General features: G+C 39.2%; 1 protein-coding gene across 1 annotated transcript in view; it reads right to left on the bottom strand.

Moving 5' to 3' along the window:
* Positions 1 to 21,688, bottom strand: part of trpm3 (transient receptor potential cation channel, subfamily M, member 3) — a 193,677-nt gene that overhangs the window by 53,369 nt on the left and 118,620 nt on the right. Inside the window, exon 9 of the mRNA XM_036598475.1 lies at positions 1,224 to 1,296. Coding sequence (XP_036454368.1) covers positions 1,224 to 1,296 — 73 coding nt within the window. The remainder of the gene's footprint in view (positions 1 to 1,223; positions 1,297 to 21,688) is intronic.

Below are 21,688 nucleotides of genomic sequence, written 5' to 3'. Positions count from 1 at the left end.
TTCTTGCTGGGATAAATTTATTTTAAATGATCTCTTACCTCATCATCAAAGAACACAGTGAGCCTACACTTTTCTTTCCTTGTGTCTTAGATAAGAGCTACACAGCTGTCTCAGTCACTTCACGTTGCCATTAGTTGATTAATCGAATAATAGTTGCCAGATTTAATTTAATATAGCAGTAATTGTTCGTTTTTGCACAGACAAATTTCTTTAAGGGATCTCTTACATCATTAAAGATAACAGCAGGCCTACATTTTTCTCTCCTTTTGTCTTAGATAGGTGCTACGCAGCTGTCTCAGTCACTATGTTACAATTAGTTGATTCATTGAACAGTAGTTGCCAGATTAATTGACCATAGAAGTAATTGCTGTTGTTTGCCAAGAGAAATTCCTTTTGAAGAACAGAGCACTCCTACACTTTTCTTTCCTTCGGTCTTAAATAAGTGCTGCACAATGCCCCAATCACTGCAGAACAATTACATTAGTCAGTTATTCGGACAATAGCCACCAGATTAATCGATTGGTTTGTAATACTGTAGGGCAGAGATGGGGGCTCAAGTCAGTGACTCGGACTTGAGTTGCATATCATTTTCCTGCAGCCTTGGTGCCTTGGCTGACTGACTAAATCTTCAGTACAGGGAAAATTGTACACATCAGATTTTTCTCTGAAATCTTATCTATTCCTTTAAGTGCATGTTCATGTTAAATGTATCTTGCACAAGTCACTTTGGCTCACAGACTGCTGAGGAGAGTGATTTCAGACCCCCTGCAGATGGTGCTGATAGAAGCAAAGAGATGAAAGGGTGGAGATGGGGTGGGGGTGGGATGCAGCATTAACCTTCATCAAAACTCACCAGTGTTACATTAACACATACTGCTTGAGAAAGTGTAACCACAGAGTGGACACTGGAGACCAGTTCAGAACCAGTGTAGCATTATGATACAGACACCTTTGCCCACGGGTGTCATGTAAAGCACTGTTCTCTGTTGCAGGCATACTTATAGTCATGTAAAAGCTCTCAGGGGTGTTGTTGATGTCGTGTTTGGTAGAAGAGCCATATGGAACACACAGGGCATTAATGTAGCTCTGTCCTTGGTGTGCTGAGAAGACACAGGGTGACTAAACATGTGAGGTAAAGCCTTTTAAGCTATGCATTATTGCTGTATTAGGTACCATTATGTATATGTTTCAATCCCAAGATCACATACACTGTCACACATTACCTTTCAGTAAAGCTGTCAAGATAGCCAGGTCAATGTCCTGGTGTCCCTCTGAACCCATTCGGAACACCGTGATCTAGAAAAGACAGACAGAGAGAGAGTTGAGAGAGAATGAAGGAGTAATATGGCTTATAATAGGGCAGTAATAAGGCTTATAATCAGTAAACATTATAAATCTACATTATTTGCACTGTTTATTATTAAATTTAATACTCATTGTTATCATTTTATCTCTGTTCTGCTCCATTTAATTTATTTACTGGTTAATGTGCCGAGGTTAAAGTTAGCTACTGTGAAATAACAATGCAACAAATAAAATAATAAGAGTTGCGCAACAATTAATCGTCAAAATCGACAACATTAGTCAACACTGAAGTCAATTAATGTCCATATCATACATATCATTACAACAGATTGCAATACACTATAAGAAATGCAGGGGGCAATAAGGCTTCCATTATGTTGATGCACCATGAAAAAAAGTTTTTTCACAGAGATAGAAAACTGAATGATGATAGTGTTGTGAAACAGTTAGAGGAAGCAGCAGAAGGAATACTGGTTTGATGACTCGATTAATCGCATAATAGTTGCAACACTAAACAATTGTAGAAATAAATTTCCATTTGTGTGGAAAGTGATCTCTTACTCACATCATAGTCTAAAAACACAGTAGGCCTACACTTCTCTCCTTGTGTCTTAAACAAGTGCTGCACAACTGTCTTAGTTACTACTTAACTATCTGATGACAGTCGATTAATCGAAGATTAGTTGCTACATTAATTTAATGTGAAGGTCATTTATGAATTACTACCAAGGCAAATTGCTTTAAAGTGATCTCTCACATCATCATTAAAGACGTCAGTAAGCCCACATTTTCTTCACATCCTGAACGAGATCTACACAACATTTCAATCACTACAAAATAATTTAATTAGCCGATTAATCGAACAGAAGTCACTAGATTTATTATAGAAATAACCAGTAGTTACTTCTTAGATAAGTTCTTTGTAAATAATCTCTTCTCATCATAAACAGCTCTGTAGGCCTACACTTTTCTTTTACTGCATTCTAAACAAGTGCTGATGTCCTAATCACTAAACAATGAAACGATTAGTTGATTAATTGAAAAATGGTCACTGATTAATCAATTAATTATTCAATTATGGAGTGAATTATTAGCTATCGCAAAAACTAATTAATCACAGAACACACTACACTTCTACTTGCTCTTTTCTTGCATCTTAAGTAAGTGCATCCCAACAACTACTTGATGATAATGGTTGATTAATCGGAAACTTGTTAGATTAATCAATTCTAGATATAAATCATTAGTAACTGCCAAGACAAATTCCTCACAAATGATCTCCTACTCATCAATGTAGACCATAGGCCCACACTTTTGTTTAAACAAGTGCAACAAGACCACTACATAAAGATCTGATTAGTTGATTAATCAAATAATCACTAGATTAATTGATGATGCAAATCAATTTTATAGACTGCACAGACAAATCCATTGTTCATTTGCTCACATCATTATCAAAGCAGACCACAGGACCACATTTTTTTTTAAACAAGTGCATCAAGACCACTACATAATGATCTGATTAGTCAATTAAGCAAATAATTGCTAAATTAATCGATTATAGAAATTTACTTTTATTGACTGCCCAGACAAATCCATTGTTCATTTGCTCACATCATCATCAAAGAAGACAGTAGGTCTACACTTTTTTTTTTTTGTGTCTCAAACAAGAACTACACAACCGTCCCAATCACTGCTACACCACAACAGGGGGGGAATGGAAGCCAGCACTGTCAGTTTGCAGCACGTGCCGAGAGCAAAGTGGCGTAATGCATGCGCTTGTTGCTGAGTGATGGCGGGGGGCTTGTGTCGCAGAGCTGCACATGGACACGTGCAACAAGGGCACCTTGCAGTGCGCCCAGCGTGTGCTCCGAATTCCAGAACACTCGCAATGCATTAGAGCGGCGGCCATAAATCTAACGCCATTTACAGGATTAGTCCAGGATGCGTTCACCAAGACCCCTCACATCTCAAAGCCCAGCCAGAGCTAATGAGGTGATCCGTGGAAGCCCGATTGGCCACAGGGCAGTGATGACCGGCCGGCCAGCCGCTCACAGCATTTTCATCCTCTAAACGGACCATGAAATGAAGGCATATTGAAGAGCTGCATGGATGTTTGGGAGGAGTGAAATGAGAAAAATGAGTGTGTGCATGTTATGCGTGTATGTGTGTGAGAAGAAAGGAAAGAGAGATAGACGGATAGAGAGATAGCCCTGTCACTGTATGGGTGAAAGCATAGAATAAATAGACTGCGATTATATCAACTCTTTCTAAAGAGAGAGTAATTACTCGTGTGACCATTATTGAAGACCCTCTATGTGTGGAGGTGACCCGTTGGTGTGTTTGTGTGTGTTTGTTTTCATACATTGTTAGACTTTTGTAGGAAAACCCAGAGCTTTCCTAGATTATTTTCAAAATTCTGCATTATTAAATTGTTATTCAGAATGTCATTCAGAGTGTTTTGATGTGAAGTGCTCCATTCTAGACAAACTTACTGAGTCAAAATAGTTTATTTGGTGGTGATAGAAACCAGACGTCTGAAAAATTTAATGCCTCTACACACTATACCATGAAAGTTAGTACATAAAACAATTGCAATCCATATCTTGATGCCTGAAACAAATTATTACAAATTAATTAAACCTTATGTTTAATTGAAAATACTACAAAGACAATATATCATATATCATAAAATAACATAAGTTGAAACTGAGAAATTTTATTATTTTTTGAAAAATATATGTGTATTTTGAATTTGATGTCAACAACATGTTTCAAACAAGTTGAGACAGGGGAACAAAAGACCAGTAAAGTTATGTAATTCTAAAAAAAAATATGATGGTTAATTAGCATATGACAGTAACATGACAGGGTATTAAAAGAGCATCTCAGAGAGGCTGAGTCTTTCAGAAGTAAAGATGGGGAGGGGTTCACCACTGGGTGATAGACTGCACGAGCAAACAACTCAAGAATAACGGCTCTTAATGTAACATAGCAAAGAACTTGGGGATCATCTACAGTACATAATATCATTAAAAGATTCAGAGAATCTCTGTATGCAAGGGACAAAGCCGAAAACCAATATTGGCTGACCATGATCTTCGGGCCGTCAGGCAGCATTGCATTAGAAACAGACACGATTCTGTAGTGGAAATCACTGCATGGGCTCAGAAGCACTTCTTAAACCACTGTCTGTGAACACAGTTTGTCGCTGCATCCACAAATGCAAGTTAAAACTCTATCATGAAAAGAAGAAACCATACATAAACAGGATCCAGAAACACCGCCACCTTCTCTGGGCCTGAGCTCATTTAAGATGGACTGAGGTGAAGTGGAAAAGTGTCCTGTGGTCTAATGAATCAAATTTTGAATTTCTTTTTGGAAATCATGCACACTGTATCTTCGGGTTAATGACCATATGGTTTGTTATCAGCGCACAGTTCAAAAGCACAGCATCCGTGATGGTATAGGAGTGCATTAGTGCACATGACATGGGTGACTTGCACATCTGTGAAGGCGCCATTAATGCTGAATGATATATACAGGTTTTAGAGGCATCATTGACCACAAGGGGGCAGCTGAAATTTTTACCGCTTACCCTTTGTAAACTGGGTTAAAAGAATATTGGGGAGCTAATACATGCTGCCATCCAGATGACGTCTTTTTCAGTGAAGGCCTTGGTTTTTTCAGCAAGACAATGGCAGACCACATTCTGCACATATTACAGCAGCATGGCTCCATAGTAAAAAGAGTCCAGTTGCTAAACTGGCCTCCCTGCAGTCCAGACCTGCCACCCACTGAAAATATTTGGTGCATTATGGAATAAAAAATACAACAAAGAAGACCCTGAACTGCTGAGCAGCTGAAATTCTATATCAAGCAAGAATGGGAGAACATTTCACTTTCAAAAATTCAGCAGTGTCTCCTCAGTCCCCAAACGCTTACAGAGTGTTAAAAGAAGAGGTGATGGAGCACAGGGGTAAACCTGCCCCCATCCCAACTATTTGGGAACATGTTGCTGGCAACAAATTCAAAATGGGCATATATTTTTCAAAAACAATAAAATTTCTCAGTTTAAACATTTGATATGTTGTATTTGTAATTTTCAAAAAATATTTGTAAAATATTTGATAAACATATTTGTATTTTCAATTAAATATAAGGTTTACATGATTTGCACATCATTGCATTCTATGTTTTTCAGTATTGACTGACTTTTTTTTAGCTCTTTTTGAGCATATCCAACTCCAAGTCCTGGCATTGTATAAAAACAAATCTGTGCATGTGTGTCCCGAGAGTGCTGGCCTTTTCAAACTTATCTCTCTAAGGCTAGGCCCTTGCAGCCCACTCAAAGTTATAATTACATTTGTGCATGGGTGTGCGCTTGTGAGCATGTAGGATCCACTAGTCATTAGCCCTTCGCCTCTCTAAGCTTTCCCTCACCATTAATGTCACATTAACTGACTTTTGGCTCCATAAATACTCAACGTGCCTCCCCTAATCGGAGGGAAATTAACATCGCCGCCTTGCTAATCTCGGTAGGGGGAGCAGCCACAGACACAGATATAGGAACGTCTCTCCTGGATTCAAATAAGTGCTGACCTGCGGGACGCGGTTGAATTAATGAAACCGCAGTGCATTTGAACAGATAACAATAACAGCACCGTTCCGACTCATGTTGGACCTCTCCGAGGGCATCATTTATTACAGACGAGCTACGGCTCAGCCTTGTTTGTGAGCGCAGGTCATGTCTTTGGTGGTGATAAAGCGGTTTGTATGCCAGTGGATAACAGTACCCTTGTGGTCAATGATGCCTCTAAAACCAGTATATATATCGTTCAACATTAACAATGCCTTCATAGATGTGCAAGTCACCCATGCCATGTGCACTGATGCCCCCCCATACCATCACGGATGCTGGCTTTTGCTTTTGAACTGTGCACTGATAACAAACCATATGGTCATTAGCCCAGTGGACACAGTGTCCAAATTTTGATTCATCTGACCACAGGACACTTTGCCTCAGTACATCTTGAATGAGCTCAGGCCCAGCAAAGACGGCGGCGTTTTTGGATCCTGTTTGTATATGGTTTTGTCTTTGCATTTGTGGATGCAGCGATGAACTGTTAGCCACTTATCTCCTCAGTTTTTTTTTCAACCTCGTCTCTGAGGGTTATTGAATTGGTCATAAATATTACAAACATCTTGAGATAAACTGCTATTACCCCACCTCCCCATGGCAAACTGATCTTGTCCAAATAGGGCTTATGTTAGGACCAGAAATTTTGTTTGAGTTGATGTCAGTCAGTCATTACAGTTTCGGGATCCTGCCCATTTGAGAGCTCCACCAATCATCACATACAGAGGCTGAGCTTCCAGATGGGTACAGTCCAATAAATGCTTGCATGCAAAAATCACTTGCGATACCCTCATAGGCTCCTAATGAAGCCGTGCTTCCAATGTAGTCTTAAAGCAACCACCTCTGGACTGATGGAGGGTCACATTCAAACCTCTAGCCACTTTCTTATAACACAGTTCAGACTCATAAGCCCGCAGGTTGGTAGCTAGGAATGTTTATCACTGCTTCCCTAATAGTCCAAGCTTCCTGAAGGTGTTAGATCCATCCCAGCCAGGATTACCACCTTTGATGTGGTCTTACCTATGTCTTCCAGAATCACAGTGGTCACTGACTGTCTTTTGACTTATTAAAAGAAACCAATTCTCATCCTTGAACTAGAGATGCAGAAATACAGTTGCTTTTATGGGTCCATATTTAACGCGGCGTTGACTTTGAAAGCTGCTGACTGCTCAGAGAGGCTATAGTGAAGTTGGTGTATGAATGTATAAAAGGCTGCTGCAGTTGTAAGTGTTAGCACAGTGGAACCAGTTAATGCGGTCATCATTTAGTCCACTGTAAAGAGCACGCCTCAGTGGGTCACACTGAAAGAGAAGAACATTCATCTTCATTTACCAGCAGCGACATTCCCCTCTCCTCACTCTGTGAACACATATGAACACATATATGCCTACACCTCTCTTTTCTTTCTTTCTTTTTCTCTGTGTCCCTCTATTAGCCCCACAACCATACCTCATAATCCATCCATCCTTCCATCCATACATTACATACTCTTCTATCCATCCTTCCATCTATCCATCCATCCATGTATCCATACATCACATGCCCAACCATACATCCTTCTATCCATACATCACAGGCACATCCATCATCCCTACATTTTTCATTTCCTCCCTCCCTCCATCCCTCCATCCATACAAGCCTCCATCCATCTATACTTTCAGCATATCTCCATCTATCTGTCCATCTATACATCTAACCATCATCACATTACATTCCATCCAACTATCTATACGTCAATTTATCCATCTATCCACTCTTACATTACATACCCATCAATCCATCCATCCATCCATCCATCCATCTATCCATCCATCCTTTCATCCATCCTATCATTACATGTCCATCTATCCACCTATCCAAACAGAAATGACATGTCCATTCATCTGCCCATCCATCCTTCCATACATACATGCATGCATACATACAAACATACATCCTTCCATCCATCCATCCACACATTCATTCATCCATCTATCCATCCATATATTACATGCTCTTCTATTCATCCTTCCATCTATCCATCCATCCATGTATCCGTACATCACATACCCATCCATACATCCATCATCCTCACATCACACCACATATCAATCCATCCATCCATTGCACATCAATCCATCCATCTGTACATCCATCCACCCATCCATCCATCCATCCATCTATCCATCCATTTACACATCACATGCATATCAATCAATTTACCTATCATTCGACTATCCATTCATCTACCAACCCAATCATACATAAATCACATGCCTATTTATTCATCAATACATCCTTACATCACATTCATCCATCCATTCATCCATCCATCCATCCATGTACCTGTTCATACATTACATGCACGTCCATGGACCCACCTTGCCTTAATTAAGCCACCCTTTAATGGTCCTCTCATTAATCATTCATGACTCATCAATTTGTCCTTCACCTCAGCATCTCTTAAATTTTGTATTCTTTCTGGTGTCACAGGCTTTCTTCAGTCTTTTTCAAGGTCACTAGTGGTCACCAATTATACATTTGTGAGGTCAAGAGTCAACATGAGCCTGAGAAGTTAAGAGTCTTTTTATATAAAAATGCCTTCGATCTGATTCATTCTATGGACTTCATGAAAAAATACACATAAGAAATGAAGCCCATCAGAAAGGATTTGTGTTCGCTGCAGCACAAAAAGAGGTAATTTGTGCATTTTGGCTCCATGCCTGCACAGTCAGTAGGCCTAGTTTTTCACTTGACACATGTAATTGATGGCAATTATGATCTAACGGTCAAGACATGTCGAACTAAAACCACCACAACCACTGCGTGTTTCTCAGTAACCCCCGATCAATAATACATTATTGCTGATCCATAATGCATATCGCTGATCAATAATGCATAAAAGCGATGACACAAACCATCTGTGCTATTTTTAGCTCTACAGTTAATCTTTTAAGGAGTGTGTGGACTGGAAACACAGCAGCACAAACATTTCATCAGCTCATTCTCCTCAAGGATGTGCCAGAGTGACTGATGGCAGATTACATAAGTAACTGTCTTGATGATACATGCACTGTAAAACACACTCCAGAGGCAACAGGACATATGGAACATTGTTGAGGATGCTAAATTTGCATCTAATTTGTGAAAACAGATGCACCAGCATTGGGATGGTCGATACAGATAAAATTACTGCTGCTTTATGTAGTACTGATGTTTATAAGTAAAATGTGTAAAATGTAAAATGATTTATAAGTATTTTGATATTAACAAATGTGCAGAAGTATGTTTACATGCTGGAACTAGCAACCCTAACTGTCTTACATTTATTGTGAAACAGATAGTTCTGGATGTTGAAAGCCTTTTAAAAAATACTAAAGTTTCTACTTTAGCACATATAAAAACAGAACATGACAGCATTAGATAACTTCTATAACATTATATTTGACCGGCATCCCACTTGTAAGACAAGTAAGACAGCAGGACTCTTCTACTTGGGTTGGACTGCCCTGCAGGCTCAGGAATGACAAGGACAGTGTCATGATTCTGATTGACCACAATACATGGACAACACACAGAAAACAAACAAAATGTGCATACATTTTAAAAAAGCCTTTGTAATGAAAACTATACACAGTGCTGTGAAAAGTATTCACCCCTTCCCAATTTCTTCTATTTTTGCATATTTGTCACACTTGAATGTTTCGGATCATCTGACTACTTTAAATATTAGACAAAGATAACCCAAGTAAACATAAAACGCTGTTTTCAAATGATGATATCATTTATTGAAGGAAAAATGCTGTTCAGTCCTACCTGGCCCTATATGAAAAAGTAATTTCCCTCTCAGCTACTAAATCAACCATTTAACCAAGTTCAGTTAACTGCTGAGTTCAATTTCACTAGCTACACCCAAACCTGATTACTGCCAGACCTGTTGAATATAAACATCACTTAAGTGGAACCTGTGAAGCAGGCTGGAAGGTTTCAAAATGCAGCACATGATTCCACGTTCTAAAGAGATTCAAATACAGATGCAAAACAAAGTCATTGAAATCTACCAGTCAGGAAAAGGTTACAAAGCCATTGCTAAAGTTCTGGGACTCCAGAACCACAGAGAGAGCCATTAGCCACTATTGGAGAAAACTTGGAACAGTGGTCAACATTCCCAGGAGTGACCGGCCTACCAAAAGAGTGCATCAACGACTCATCCAGGAGGTCAAAAAAGAACCCAGCTGAACATCTAAAGAACTGCAGGCCTCACTTGCCTCAGTTAAGGTCAATGTACATGATTCCACAGTAAGAAACACTGGGCAAAAATGGCATCCATGGGAGAGCTGCAAGATGCAAACCACTGCTGACCAAAAATAACACAAAAGCTTATCTCACGTTTTCCAAAAAAGATCTAGATGAGCCTCACAAATTTTGGGACAATATTCTGTGGATTCATGAGTCAAAGGTTGTACTTTTTGGAAGACATTGGTCCCATTACATCTGGCATCAGGTGAAGGGCAAATACCTTTTCACAGCACTGTATGTTTATAATGTAATAAAAATGATCTGAAAATACCAATAAGTGCTGTGTGTATTTAAGCAATGCATTGTCTTCTCACACCTCTAGTGTATGTGGGAGGGCTTGGAGTCTTCTCAAGGTGGCCTAAGCCTGTCTGTGCCCCCTGTTGATAGCAGGCCTGTAACTGTGGTTGCATTTGTTTTGTTAACCTGAAACTTAGTCAGTGTGAACTGATGGGAAGCCTGTTTCTCATTCCCTATTTTTCTCCCTAGTGAGAACGGTACCATCTTGTGTTGGTTTGCTCAGAGCGTAGAGCACCAGTGTTCAGTTTGACAGCAGGGACTTAGAGGCCCTCTAGTGCAAGGTCAGTTTTTTGTAGCAACCAGCTGATCCAGGTTCCTGTTCTAGCTCCGGAAGCATCCTCTTCCCTCATGAGTTATTCACCTTGACAGGAATAAAACATTAAAGACAAAAAGTCAAAAGGGAGGAAGAGGAGAGCGAAGGCTTCAGTAAGCATGCTGCTTATGTATTCATACACAAGCTTGGCATGAAGCGTTGTTGAGTGAGCACTGAGAGAGAGAGAGAGAGAGAGAAAAAGAGAGAGTGAGAAGGTTGAAAGCTCTGTAAGACCCCCCATATTAAAGTCTCTGATGAGTACATGAGCTCTGGCAGCATTACTCCTTCTTGTGCCTTCTCTTTCTCTGAGAGAGAGAGACAGAGATAGAGAGAAAGAGAGTATGTGAGGACTCCCCTCCTTTCTTGTCAGTTTGATAAATAGAATCATCGCTCCCTCACTGTGCGATCCCTGCGCTTCCATGGAGAGGCAGATTGAGAAGAGAATGACTTTCGAAATAAGAGCAGGGAGCAGGCGCAGAGCCGAGCCGAGCCTAATGTCCCTTTGTTTGGCAGCTAATTTTAGTTGTCTCACATACGCCAAACGGAATGAATATTCATCACAATTAGGTCTACGAATTACAGCGTTGCTGTGGCAGGCCATGTTAAGAACATATCGCCTAAATACTCTGGAACATGAACTCGTGAAGACTGGCGCCTCTGAATGTGTTTCAATGCTTACGGGGACCTATTGTTGTAGGCCTTCAACATTTACACAGAAGAAAGGGGGGAGCATGTGGGCTTACACGTGCCCCACTCCCCAAGCACATGGAGTGCTCTTTTTCAAACTGCTGCTCACGTGATCCCGTGAGACACGCCTTGAGGAGAATGCTAATATCTCGGTTGAGTTTACATGACCTGGGACAGACATTCCAATCCCATTCCACTCCTTACCATGCCTGAACCAAGCCCTTGATCCCCTAAAACAGGTTCATTTGAAGATGAAATAGCACAAAAGGATTGCCTGGTTTTGGAAACTGAAGTGATACTCTGCGAAGATAGACAGGGAGGGAGCAATCCCTTGACTCCTGCCATGCAGGTCTTACTCTCATCTCAGGTAAACTCAAAATACAGTTCCCTAAGGCATGGAAGGAAGCACAGGCACCTTTCAGACCTCACTTACCTTCGGGGAAAATCAAACGAATTGCAGGAATTGAGTCGTACCCTTACTCATTATTCTGACTCACTACACATACATGCAAAATCCCCACTAACAACAACTGACATGTTACGCCACTGAAGATCAAAGCCGAGAGACTCGTGACTTGTATGACTGATAGCGCTGAAGCATTATGGAAGCTGTACGTGCTTTCCATGCTCATCCTAAAGCCTAAAGCTCTGGAGAGCCTCCTACACACACCGCATGACATCAAACATCTAAAGGCTGAGGCTACCCGGAGAGAAGTCTCTGAACATGGAAGCCCTTTTGCTGCACTTCTAGAAAACACATCTGTGTGTATATCAAAGCATTCAACAGGGAGAAAGTCAAGAGGACATTTGGGAGCACAGTGTATTGTCGAGTATTGGGCTCCATGTGATACATACATGTATCGGGTATCTCTTCTTTTGTTCTCAGAAACCGGTTATATCCTTATTTGTCTCTAGATTTGTTTATGTCCAGTAATTTCTCACCATGCCTTACTAAAAAACAGATCCAAGTTGTACTTTATGTACAAAAAGCATACAAACAATGTAAATATACCCTCAAAGGTACAATCATGGTTCAACAGTGTATCTTAAATAAGTTTTAAGATACACTAATTCACTTTCCCAGGGATAAAATACACATTTCTGCCTTTTTATGACCTATTGTTTTAAGATAGAAACATAAAATAAAAAGCTTTGAGTCAAGACAAGATGGATGGAGTCAATGCAAAATAAAAATATAACTACAAAGTTATATAGTATTTGTTCACTCACTAAAAGTACTGAAAATGTACTTTTGAGAGTACACCTCAGTAAAACTTGAGTACCTTTTCTAGAAACTGTGCCACTTACCAAGTGTTGCTTTAGAATTAAGACATCTTCTCGTGTGCTATACTAAATAGAAAAATCTGTCCAGAATCTGTCATCATTGGATTGGATGAGTGTAACCCGCTGAAGTACATTCTAAATTGCCTTTTGCATCAGCATGCATATTCAGACAAAGTAACCATCGGTAGTGTAGGGAAACCAGATAAAGCTTATCACTGGGTTTCACAGGCATCACTTCAAGCGTTATGATAATGGAACACATTCTTGACTAGAAGCTTCAGATGTTGGTGAGTTTTATGGATTAAATATGCACCATTGACTTTTTTGAACACCATCTTCCCTGTACTTCCACTCAGTGATTGGTTTATTAGGTCCATTTGCCTTATGCATGTACTATGTAGGTGTACAATTACAAACTGAAGTCTGTCTGTTGCTGCACAACAGCCCTGCTCTACCCTATTTATCACCAATTTCTTGCCACAGGACTAGCGGTTGACCAGATATTATTTGGGTAGCAGTCACTATTGGGGTTGACAGTGGTCAATGGATGGGCTACAGCCTCTAACTGTACACCAGCACTGTGTACTGGTTTGCCTATTTATTTCAATGTTGTTTCTGGGCTTCAAATAACATAACAATTATTGTTCTGTAAGCCAAAATACATATGTTTAAATGTATGTTATGCTGAAAATCATATAGAACATGTAAGAGAAATATGTAATTTACCAGGACATTCCAAGGACACAGTCCAGCATGTTGGATATATGTATATATGTATTTATATATAATGTAAAATATGTCTGATGCTGAGAACTGGCAACTGAGAATTAGACCTGACAAGAAAGAATGAATAATAAGCTACTTTCCTTAATTGCTTTACTGGGACAGTTCTGCATTATTTCAATCAATGATCTTTGCCTGTGCCTATAGACTATAGACTATAGCTGAGCTGTTTTGGTGATGATGGTTTTGCTGAATAAATTCTACTGCACACCAGTGGAGAAGTGCTGCCAGAGGTGCTTTAACCTGCTAGTGGGCCCTGGGTCTACAGGTGATCATGAGCCCTTCGGATCTAGTTAAAATCCATAAAATCAGTATGACAAAATACAACAGGGTCTCCTCCCGATTGATGTGAAAAAAGGTGCATAGGTTTTAGTAAGCAAGAAGGTAGTAAAACAATTAATAATGAGCAGAAACAATGATTACAGCACACCAGGTGACTCGCGGTGTCCAAAAACTCTACAGTTTCATTTCATGGCCAATGACAGGGAACACTGATTCCGAATGAAAAACTCTTTGGTGAAACTAAACTTTTTAGCTGCAGTTATGCCTGTATGTTTCTGTGGAACTATACTGCTTTTGTTTTTTCATATAATTGCTGAGTAATAATGAGCAATGACTGACTATTTTAGAAGTGGCAGCCAAGTTCATGTGAAGATGAAGCACCAGTTCAGTTGGGAATTTTGTCACAGAGAGTCTGCCAAGTGTGCTGGACTTAGTCCAAAAGCAGCCTATGTAATAAAGAAAAGGATGCAGGTTAGTGTTTTTTTTTTCTCTTTAAGAACTAGAAAAGCTCAAACCTAATTCATTACTCTTGATTATTATTCATTTATCATTACTGCCAATGTTTTACATCAGTTTCTTCTCTTTGTATTCACTGGAAGTACCACCAAACTTTATGTTGTCTCACAAAGCAGATTTGATTCTTAAATGGTAGAGCGAGCACAACACTTCCTCAACCAGTTAAGATGATTTTAACACTAAGATGTTTTGGGAAACTGGGCCTTGATTGGTCAGAAGCTCAACCCTGACTGGTGGTCACCAACTCTGGTCCTGGATATCTACCTTCTTGCAGAGCCTAGCTCCAACCACAGTTGGCCTCATCTGTTAGATACAAGTTGAAACTAAAATCTTCAGTAAAGTAGATTTCCAGGAAGAGGGCTGGTGACCACTGGTCTAAGAGCAGTTTAGCCTGAAACTGTACCTGTGCCGACATTGGAACAGTATAGGCGCACAGCATAAGTTGCCATCTCAATGCAGCCCGATCCACCGTCATAAGACAGAAAGTCCAGGGGTAGATCAAACCAAGTCTAAAGTAATCTGGCTAGACATCAACTCCTGCTTTCTAGGATGGACCCCAGGTCAGTTGTCTATCTGGACATTTAGGAGACCCATCTACAATTTTAATAAATGAATATTGCCCAACATTGTCCTGTTATTCCAATATTTTAATCTGTTTTGACATTGGGAATGTATTCAAAATGTTGCAGTGCTCATCTTCAAGTGACTCTTCTATCACAAATTAAAGTGTGAGCACTTCTTCAAGTGTTTAGCCTGAGCGAAATCAGCTTGAGCTTTCCATCTGCTTGTAGCCTGTAGGACATGTAATGAATGTAAAATGGCAGTTGCGGTATAAGGAGCTCAGTAAGCTCAGTGCATGTGTGGTATACGTGATGTGTGTGCGTGTGAGATGAACTGGCAGTGGTTTATCAAAAGTTCCCATTAAAAGAGAGTTCCGCTAATTTGTCAATTTCTGTTTAATTTAATTTGGCTTGAAATGTAAACAAAGTTATTCAGAGTGGATTGATGTAAAATTGTTCACGGCAGATAATCTTACTAACTCAGATTTCTTTGCAATGGTGGTGACAGGAAACAAAAGTCATGAATACAAATAATAATATTGCTGTAAATGAAAACAGCTCAGTTACAAGCATATGCCAGTCTAAACAAATGTTTTCAATCTGGATTTATGAATTCCTTGCATTGCTAATATTCTTTGGAATGACATTTCAGACTTTAGGAACCACACAAGAAAATGATCTACCACCAACTGAGCTGTAAGAAAAATAAAAGTGAAAATAAGTGCACAGTTTAATGCAAAAATAATAGTTATTTGCTGAATTTAACATACTGGGTAAAAAAAAAAAAAAATTATGGTACATCTTATATTTTATTATATTTATTAGCAAATTAATAGTGCACTAAAAGTAGCCAAAAAAGTAGCACCTAGATTAGGGGTCACAACCCAAATGTTGCAAAGAAGAGCCATTTTGTCCTTTCAACAAAAATCAAACTATCTTGAGAGCACAACATTTTATGTCCATTTTATTGGACATTTTATTAAATAATGTTTTACCAACTTGGCTGTAAATATGTCTCAGTATGTGCTAATATACTAGTATAGGATAAAAAGCATGATATGAACAAAAACATAGACTTACTTTGCTCTTTAAGCTCAGCTACAGCTGCTTTTCTCGCATCTCCAGCAGGATACTTTTCCTCAAAAGTGGAATAGTTTCTTGTAAAATCTCTCCCGATGTTCGACTTTTTACGAGGCTGGAGTCAGCTTTCTTATTCGCCTTTTTTCCGTTCCACCCTAATTGGTGCCTGAGGTGCCAGAATGCGGAACGGGAAAATATGAAGGAGAAACTGACTTAAGCTTTGCGACTTTTTAGTCTTTGACAGTTTCTCAATGCAGATTAAATGTATCAGGAAACCAGCTGAAGTGCTTATAAACGCAAATAAGTCCATTCATCTCCAAATTATCGATGTTCATCTTTAATCTTTCTCTTTGCCTTTGTGTTAGCTACTAGCTGTTCAAGACGGTTGTCTGTGTTGCTATGGTGACCAGCAGTCTGCATGCCAACCTTCAGGGTTAAAGGGTGAATTAGCAGATATAGGCTACATTAACTCCAGCTATTAAGACCATTCATTTTTAAAACTGTGTTTGAATGATCAGCAGAGCTTTATTTTACTGCAATGGAGAATTATTTTATTTTTACCTAAAAATCTAATTCTCCTGTGGAGCTGCAACAGGCCTAGATAGTCAATTAAAAATGTTAATGTTGCAACTAGAATTCTGTACCATGAATGTATTTCAAATATATGTTTTAGGCCAAAATCATATCGTAAAACTATCATCTCAGACATCAGGCAGCGTATTCATAACTGTTTCATGTAATAACTTTCTGTGAAGGAGCTTTTAGAAGCTTTAAACTTCTCAGATGTCTGGTTCCTATCACCACCACTGTGAACAATTCTGGCTCGGCAAGTTTCTTTACAATGGAGCATTCCCATTTAAGCCTGCTTTATTGTGATAGCAGCAGTGGTAAAAGCTTAAGTAAACCCAGTTCAAGCATGCTGTGTAATGTGCAAGATGTCAGATGGTGCTATAAAATTCTTGCAAGCTGAATGCACTTGCCAACATATCAGTCACCCCACACCCAGAGCATCTCCACCAATCCTTTTACATGCCTGTGAAGGGTGAGCTGCAAACACGGCTCACAGGACATGGCAGATTTTGCACTGTACTTTGTGGAAACTTTGTTCATGTGTGTTTATGTGGAAGAGAGAAAGTGAAAGTGAGCGATTTTCATGTGCATGTATATCTTGTTCTTCCCTTGTGTACAGTATTCTGTAAAAATACAGTAATTTACAGTACACTACAGACAACTAATTTGTCTCAAATAATGTTTGTCTATGAAGATTGCATGGCCATTGGATCTCTCACTACAGACTAACAAACTGCCTCTGGGAGCACAATCAGCACAGGAACTGTGTGGAAAGAGCCTGAAAAAGGGTTTCCATGGCCAAGCAGCTGCACACAAACTGAAGATGTGCAATGCCAAGCGTCAGCTGGCATGCTGTAAAACACGCCGCTGCTGGACTCTGGAGCAGTGGAAATATGTTCCCTGAGGTGATATATCATGCTTCACTATCTGCCAGTCTGATGGACGAATCTGGGTTTGGCGGATGCCAGGAGAACGGTACCTACCAGAATGCATAGTGCCAACACTAAAAAGTTTGGTTGAGGAGGGATAATGTGTCTGGTGCTGTTTTTCAGGTTTTGCTCCCCTTAGCTCCAGTGAAGATAATGTTAATGCTACAGCACACAAAGACATTTTATATAATTATGCTTCCAACTTTGTGACAACAGTTTGGGGAAGACCCTTTCCTGTTCCAACAAGTGAGCTCCATAAAGACATGGCTTCACAAGTCTGGCGTGGAAGAGCGCACAGAGCCCTGACCTCAACCCCACTGAACAGCTTTGAGGTGTGCCAGGCCTTCTCGTCCAACATCAGTGTCTGACCTCACAAATGGTCTTTTGACTGAATGGGCTCAAATCACCACAGACACTCTTGAAAATCTTGTGGAAAGCCTTCCCAAAAGAATGGAGACTGTTGTAGCAACAAAGTGGGGCAACTCCATATTAATGCCCATGGTTTTAGAATAGGGTGTCCAACAAGCTTATATAGGTGTGATGGTCAGATGTCCACATACTTTTGGCTGTATGATATATCAAAAGCTCAATTAACTTAAAATTGAATCAAGCACAAACACAATGATGGAAAATCAGTGAATGGAATGAAAACAGAAACAAAGAAAACCAAAATCACACAAGAAAAAAATCACGTACACAGCCATCAATTAGAAGATGAATGATTTAATAACATAAAAACAATCAAACATAAATACAGCAAGACAAGTGTGATTTACTCCAGGCTTCTAGAACATTCAAAGACAGTTGTCAGCATGCAAACGGCAGGACAAATACAATGAAAGACTTGAAAATGACAAAAAATATGAAGCCCTTACAGCTTAAGAGCAGTTTGATTTCAGTTTGATTTAAGTAGCTGTTCAACATCTACATTATTTTGAATGTACAAGAATTTGCATGTGCCTAGACGTCCTGTATGCTGGACATCAGATGTCAGAAAGCTCTGGAATTCCCGCTGCAAATATGTGTGGCTACGGACGTGAAAGCACGGAATCAATATGAAGAGGGAGAGAAAGTGTGAAAGAGAGAGACAGAGCGAGAGAGGCAGCGGCAGAGTGAGGCTGAGGGAGACCGTGCGAGAGTGTGAATGTGTTTGACGGAGAGAAAAGCTGACATGAACAGACAGTGCGGTTCCCTGAGGAGATTAGCTTCACGTGGCATTTATCAGCAGGAAAGTGGACAGGGCAGTTCAGCCTTGCTAATGATTCTGTGACAGGACACACATAGGGACACTTACATAGCGCTGCTTTTTGGACTTATTAGTTCTACACATTAGCAAGTCCAGAAGACTTCATCGATTTCAACCTCTAAATGAGAAGTTATTAGCCAGTGAGTATGTTTACAGGTACAAATAATCTAATAACTGCAGAAACTCAGTCTTTTGCTCTTCAGTAATCTGATAATGAGAAAACTTTGAGACTACATGACTCACTAAAGCCCTTAAATGGTCAGGATGCACCGGCAGATCCAACTTTCATTCCTCACTCTTATAACTTAGCAAGTTTGCATTGTTTCGCATGTAATAACTGAATAAAAAATCTTAGGCTCTGATAATGTTGGGATTTTAAGGGCTTAATAATCAGATCTCTTTCTAAAAACATGATGTGCATCTGTACCATTGCAGCAGCATCACCAATAAACTCATCAAAGAAGTGCAAAGGTCAAAGGTTTTTGGCTTTTTAACATTTAAATATTCATTGGGGGGTATATACGGCTCCTAATTGGACATAATGCGATCATTTGTTGCCATTAGGTGGTTGTAACTCTTCTTTATTTGACTCTGCACACCAAATAAAAAAAAAACAGTAAGGGCATACTCAAAAAAAACCTAAAAACAAACAAAAAATCAATTATGGCACTAAAATCAAGAAATCTGATAACAGCTTTAATCCAAACTGCTAAACGCACTGCTAAAACGATCATATTATTCAACGCATTTACATGCATAGTCCAAGCATTATCAGATTTTGGCAGTTATCTGACTATTCAAGTGTTCATGTAAACAGCATACTCCGATTAAGGCCCTTATTGGATTTCTAGAAATCCAATTAAGAAAGCTACATTTTAGCTCAGTAATTGGGGTTTTCACTGCATGTATACTCTTACTCTGATTTCTTTCATTTTCCTCAGTCTGGGCATGTGCACAAACAGAGCACTGTCCCAGAAACATCAAACATGGCACCCGCGAGGTGACAACAAAACACTTTTGGAGCAATACCGAAACCAAGTACATGCTTGACGAAATGAAAAACTTAATACTCTTTATCTTCTAGATGATGTATATTCATATTTCCCACTAAAATGACTCAATGTTTTAAAAAAGCCGTGGCATAACATTTGTGCTTTATGTTACTTTAATGTCACATCTTCTTCTGAGAGTTCTTTGAAGGGTAGCAAAGCAGAAATCCGATTACTGTCTGACTCATGTAGACCCGGTGGTTTTTCTATTATCTGATTACCCAAGTGCATGTTAAGACGATGAACGAACTGACAAAATCTGATTTTCTGCAGACATCAGATTATTAAGTATAAAGGCACTCATTGGTCTGCTTGTAAATGTTCTAACTGGGTGCATTTAGATACACAAAATAATCAACAACTGCAGAAAAGATTTTGCATGTGCTGCAGGTAACATAAAATTCTAACTTCTTGCCAAAGATTACTTTTTTCACATGAGGTCCCTTTATAAATATGCATTTGTTATAAGGCCCCAAATTGCACAAAATTTTATAATTTGTTGCCATTTCATGGTTGTAGTGATTCTCTGTCTGGTTCTGCAGATGTAGAAAAAAATGCAGGAAATCAGATTAAGGGCATTTCCAAAAATTGATGGAGCTGAAATCCAGCTCTATTTATCAGATTTCTGGAAATGTGTTGACAGCGCTAATCTGATCTAAGAAATCTAAAAGTCATGTTTACATGACCATTTCACTAACTGGATAACTGCCAAGACCAGATAACAATTCTTTGATTCTGGTTCTACTGGCATGTAAACACACTCGCTGAGTACGTTTAGATCCACATAACAATCAGTTATCTGATTCAGAAATCTGATGTGAAAACTCCAGGTCTACATGAGTCACTTAATAATCAGACTTCTTTCTAAATACCAAGGTAAGTACCAAAATTGCCAGTCAACTCACCATCTGTGCAGTGCGCAATGTAAAATTCAAATGTCTTGCCAAAGTTTCCTTTTTAACCCTTAAGAGTTAATACTCATTTGTTTACATGGCTCCAAAGTGCACTTAATGTATTCATTTGTAAAATGTAGCGTTTCTCGAATTTAACAACTCTCTGTCTGATTTTTTTTTAATTAAAATGCAAGATATCAGATTAATCTGATATAAGACCTTTAATCCAATCAAAGAATCAGAGTATGTGACCACTTTAATAATCAGATACTGCTAAAATCAGATAAATATCATATTGTTAGCGCACTCACTGGATATGTTTAATAACTGCACAAAATCAGATATTGGCATTAATCTGTTCATGTTTACAAGCACTTCAGTAATCTGATGATGAGAAAACTCTGAGTCTATGTGAGCCACTTGATAATCAGATTTCGTTTTAAATACATGACTTGTGAGTCACCAGAAAAGTGCATTTCATGGTTGTAGTACTAAAATAAGCATTTAGCGTTCACCGTTTCATGCGCAGATGTAGAAAAACACAGGAAACCAGATTAACTGTATATCCAAAAAACCTGATTGCGGAGTTCAAATCCAGTTCATCTGATAACAGCTTTAATCTGAACTAAGAAATCAGAATACGCTGTTCACATGACACTTAAATAATCAGATAACTGCTGAAATCAGATAATGATTGTATTTTTTAGTGCGCATTTACACATTTACACTCACTGTTCACTTTATTAGAAAGCCCTGCCACATAGCTGTACCACGTTCTGTTGATGCATAATTTGTGTTAACCATCCTCTTACCCTTCATCAGTGTTCAGGTTCTGACTACAGGGAGAAATTTATGCATGACAACAGATGGGCTACAGTCTGTAGCTGTACAACTATGTGGCAGGTGGAGGTCATAAAGTGGCCAGTAAGGGTATACTGCACTGGGCGAAGGACAAATGGTTCAAATGTTACATTCAA

Source organism: Colossoma macropomum, unplaced genomic scaffold (genome assembly GCF_904425465.1).
Source record: "Colossoma macropomum unplaced genomic scaffold, Colossoma_macropomum, whole genome shotgun sequence".
NCBI lineage: Eukaryota > Metazoa > Chordata > Actinopteri > Characiformes > Serrasalmidae > Colossoma > Colossoma macropomum.
The sequence above is the reverse complement of the archived record's forward strand: the minus strand, read 5'-3'. Positions and strand labels throughout refer to the sequence as shown.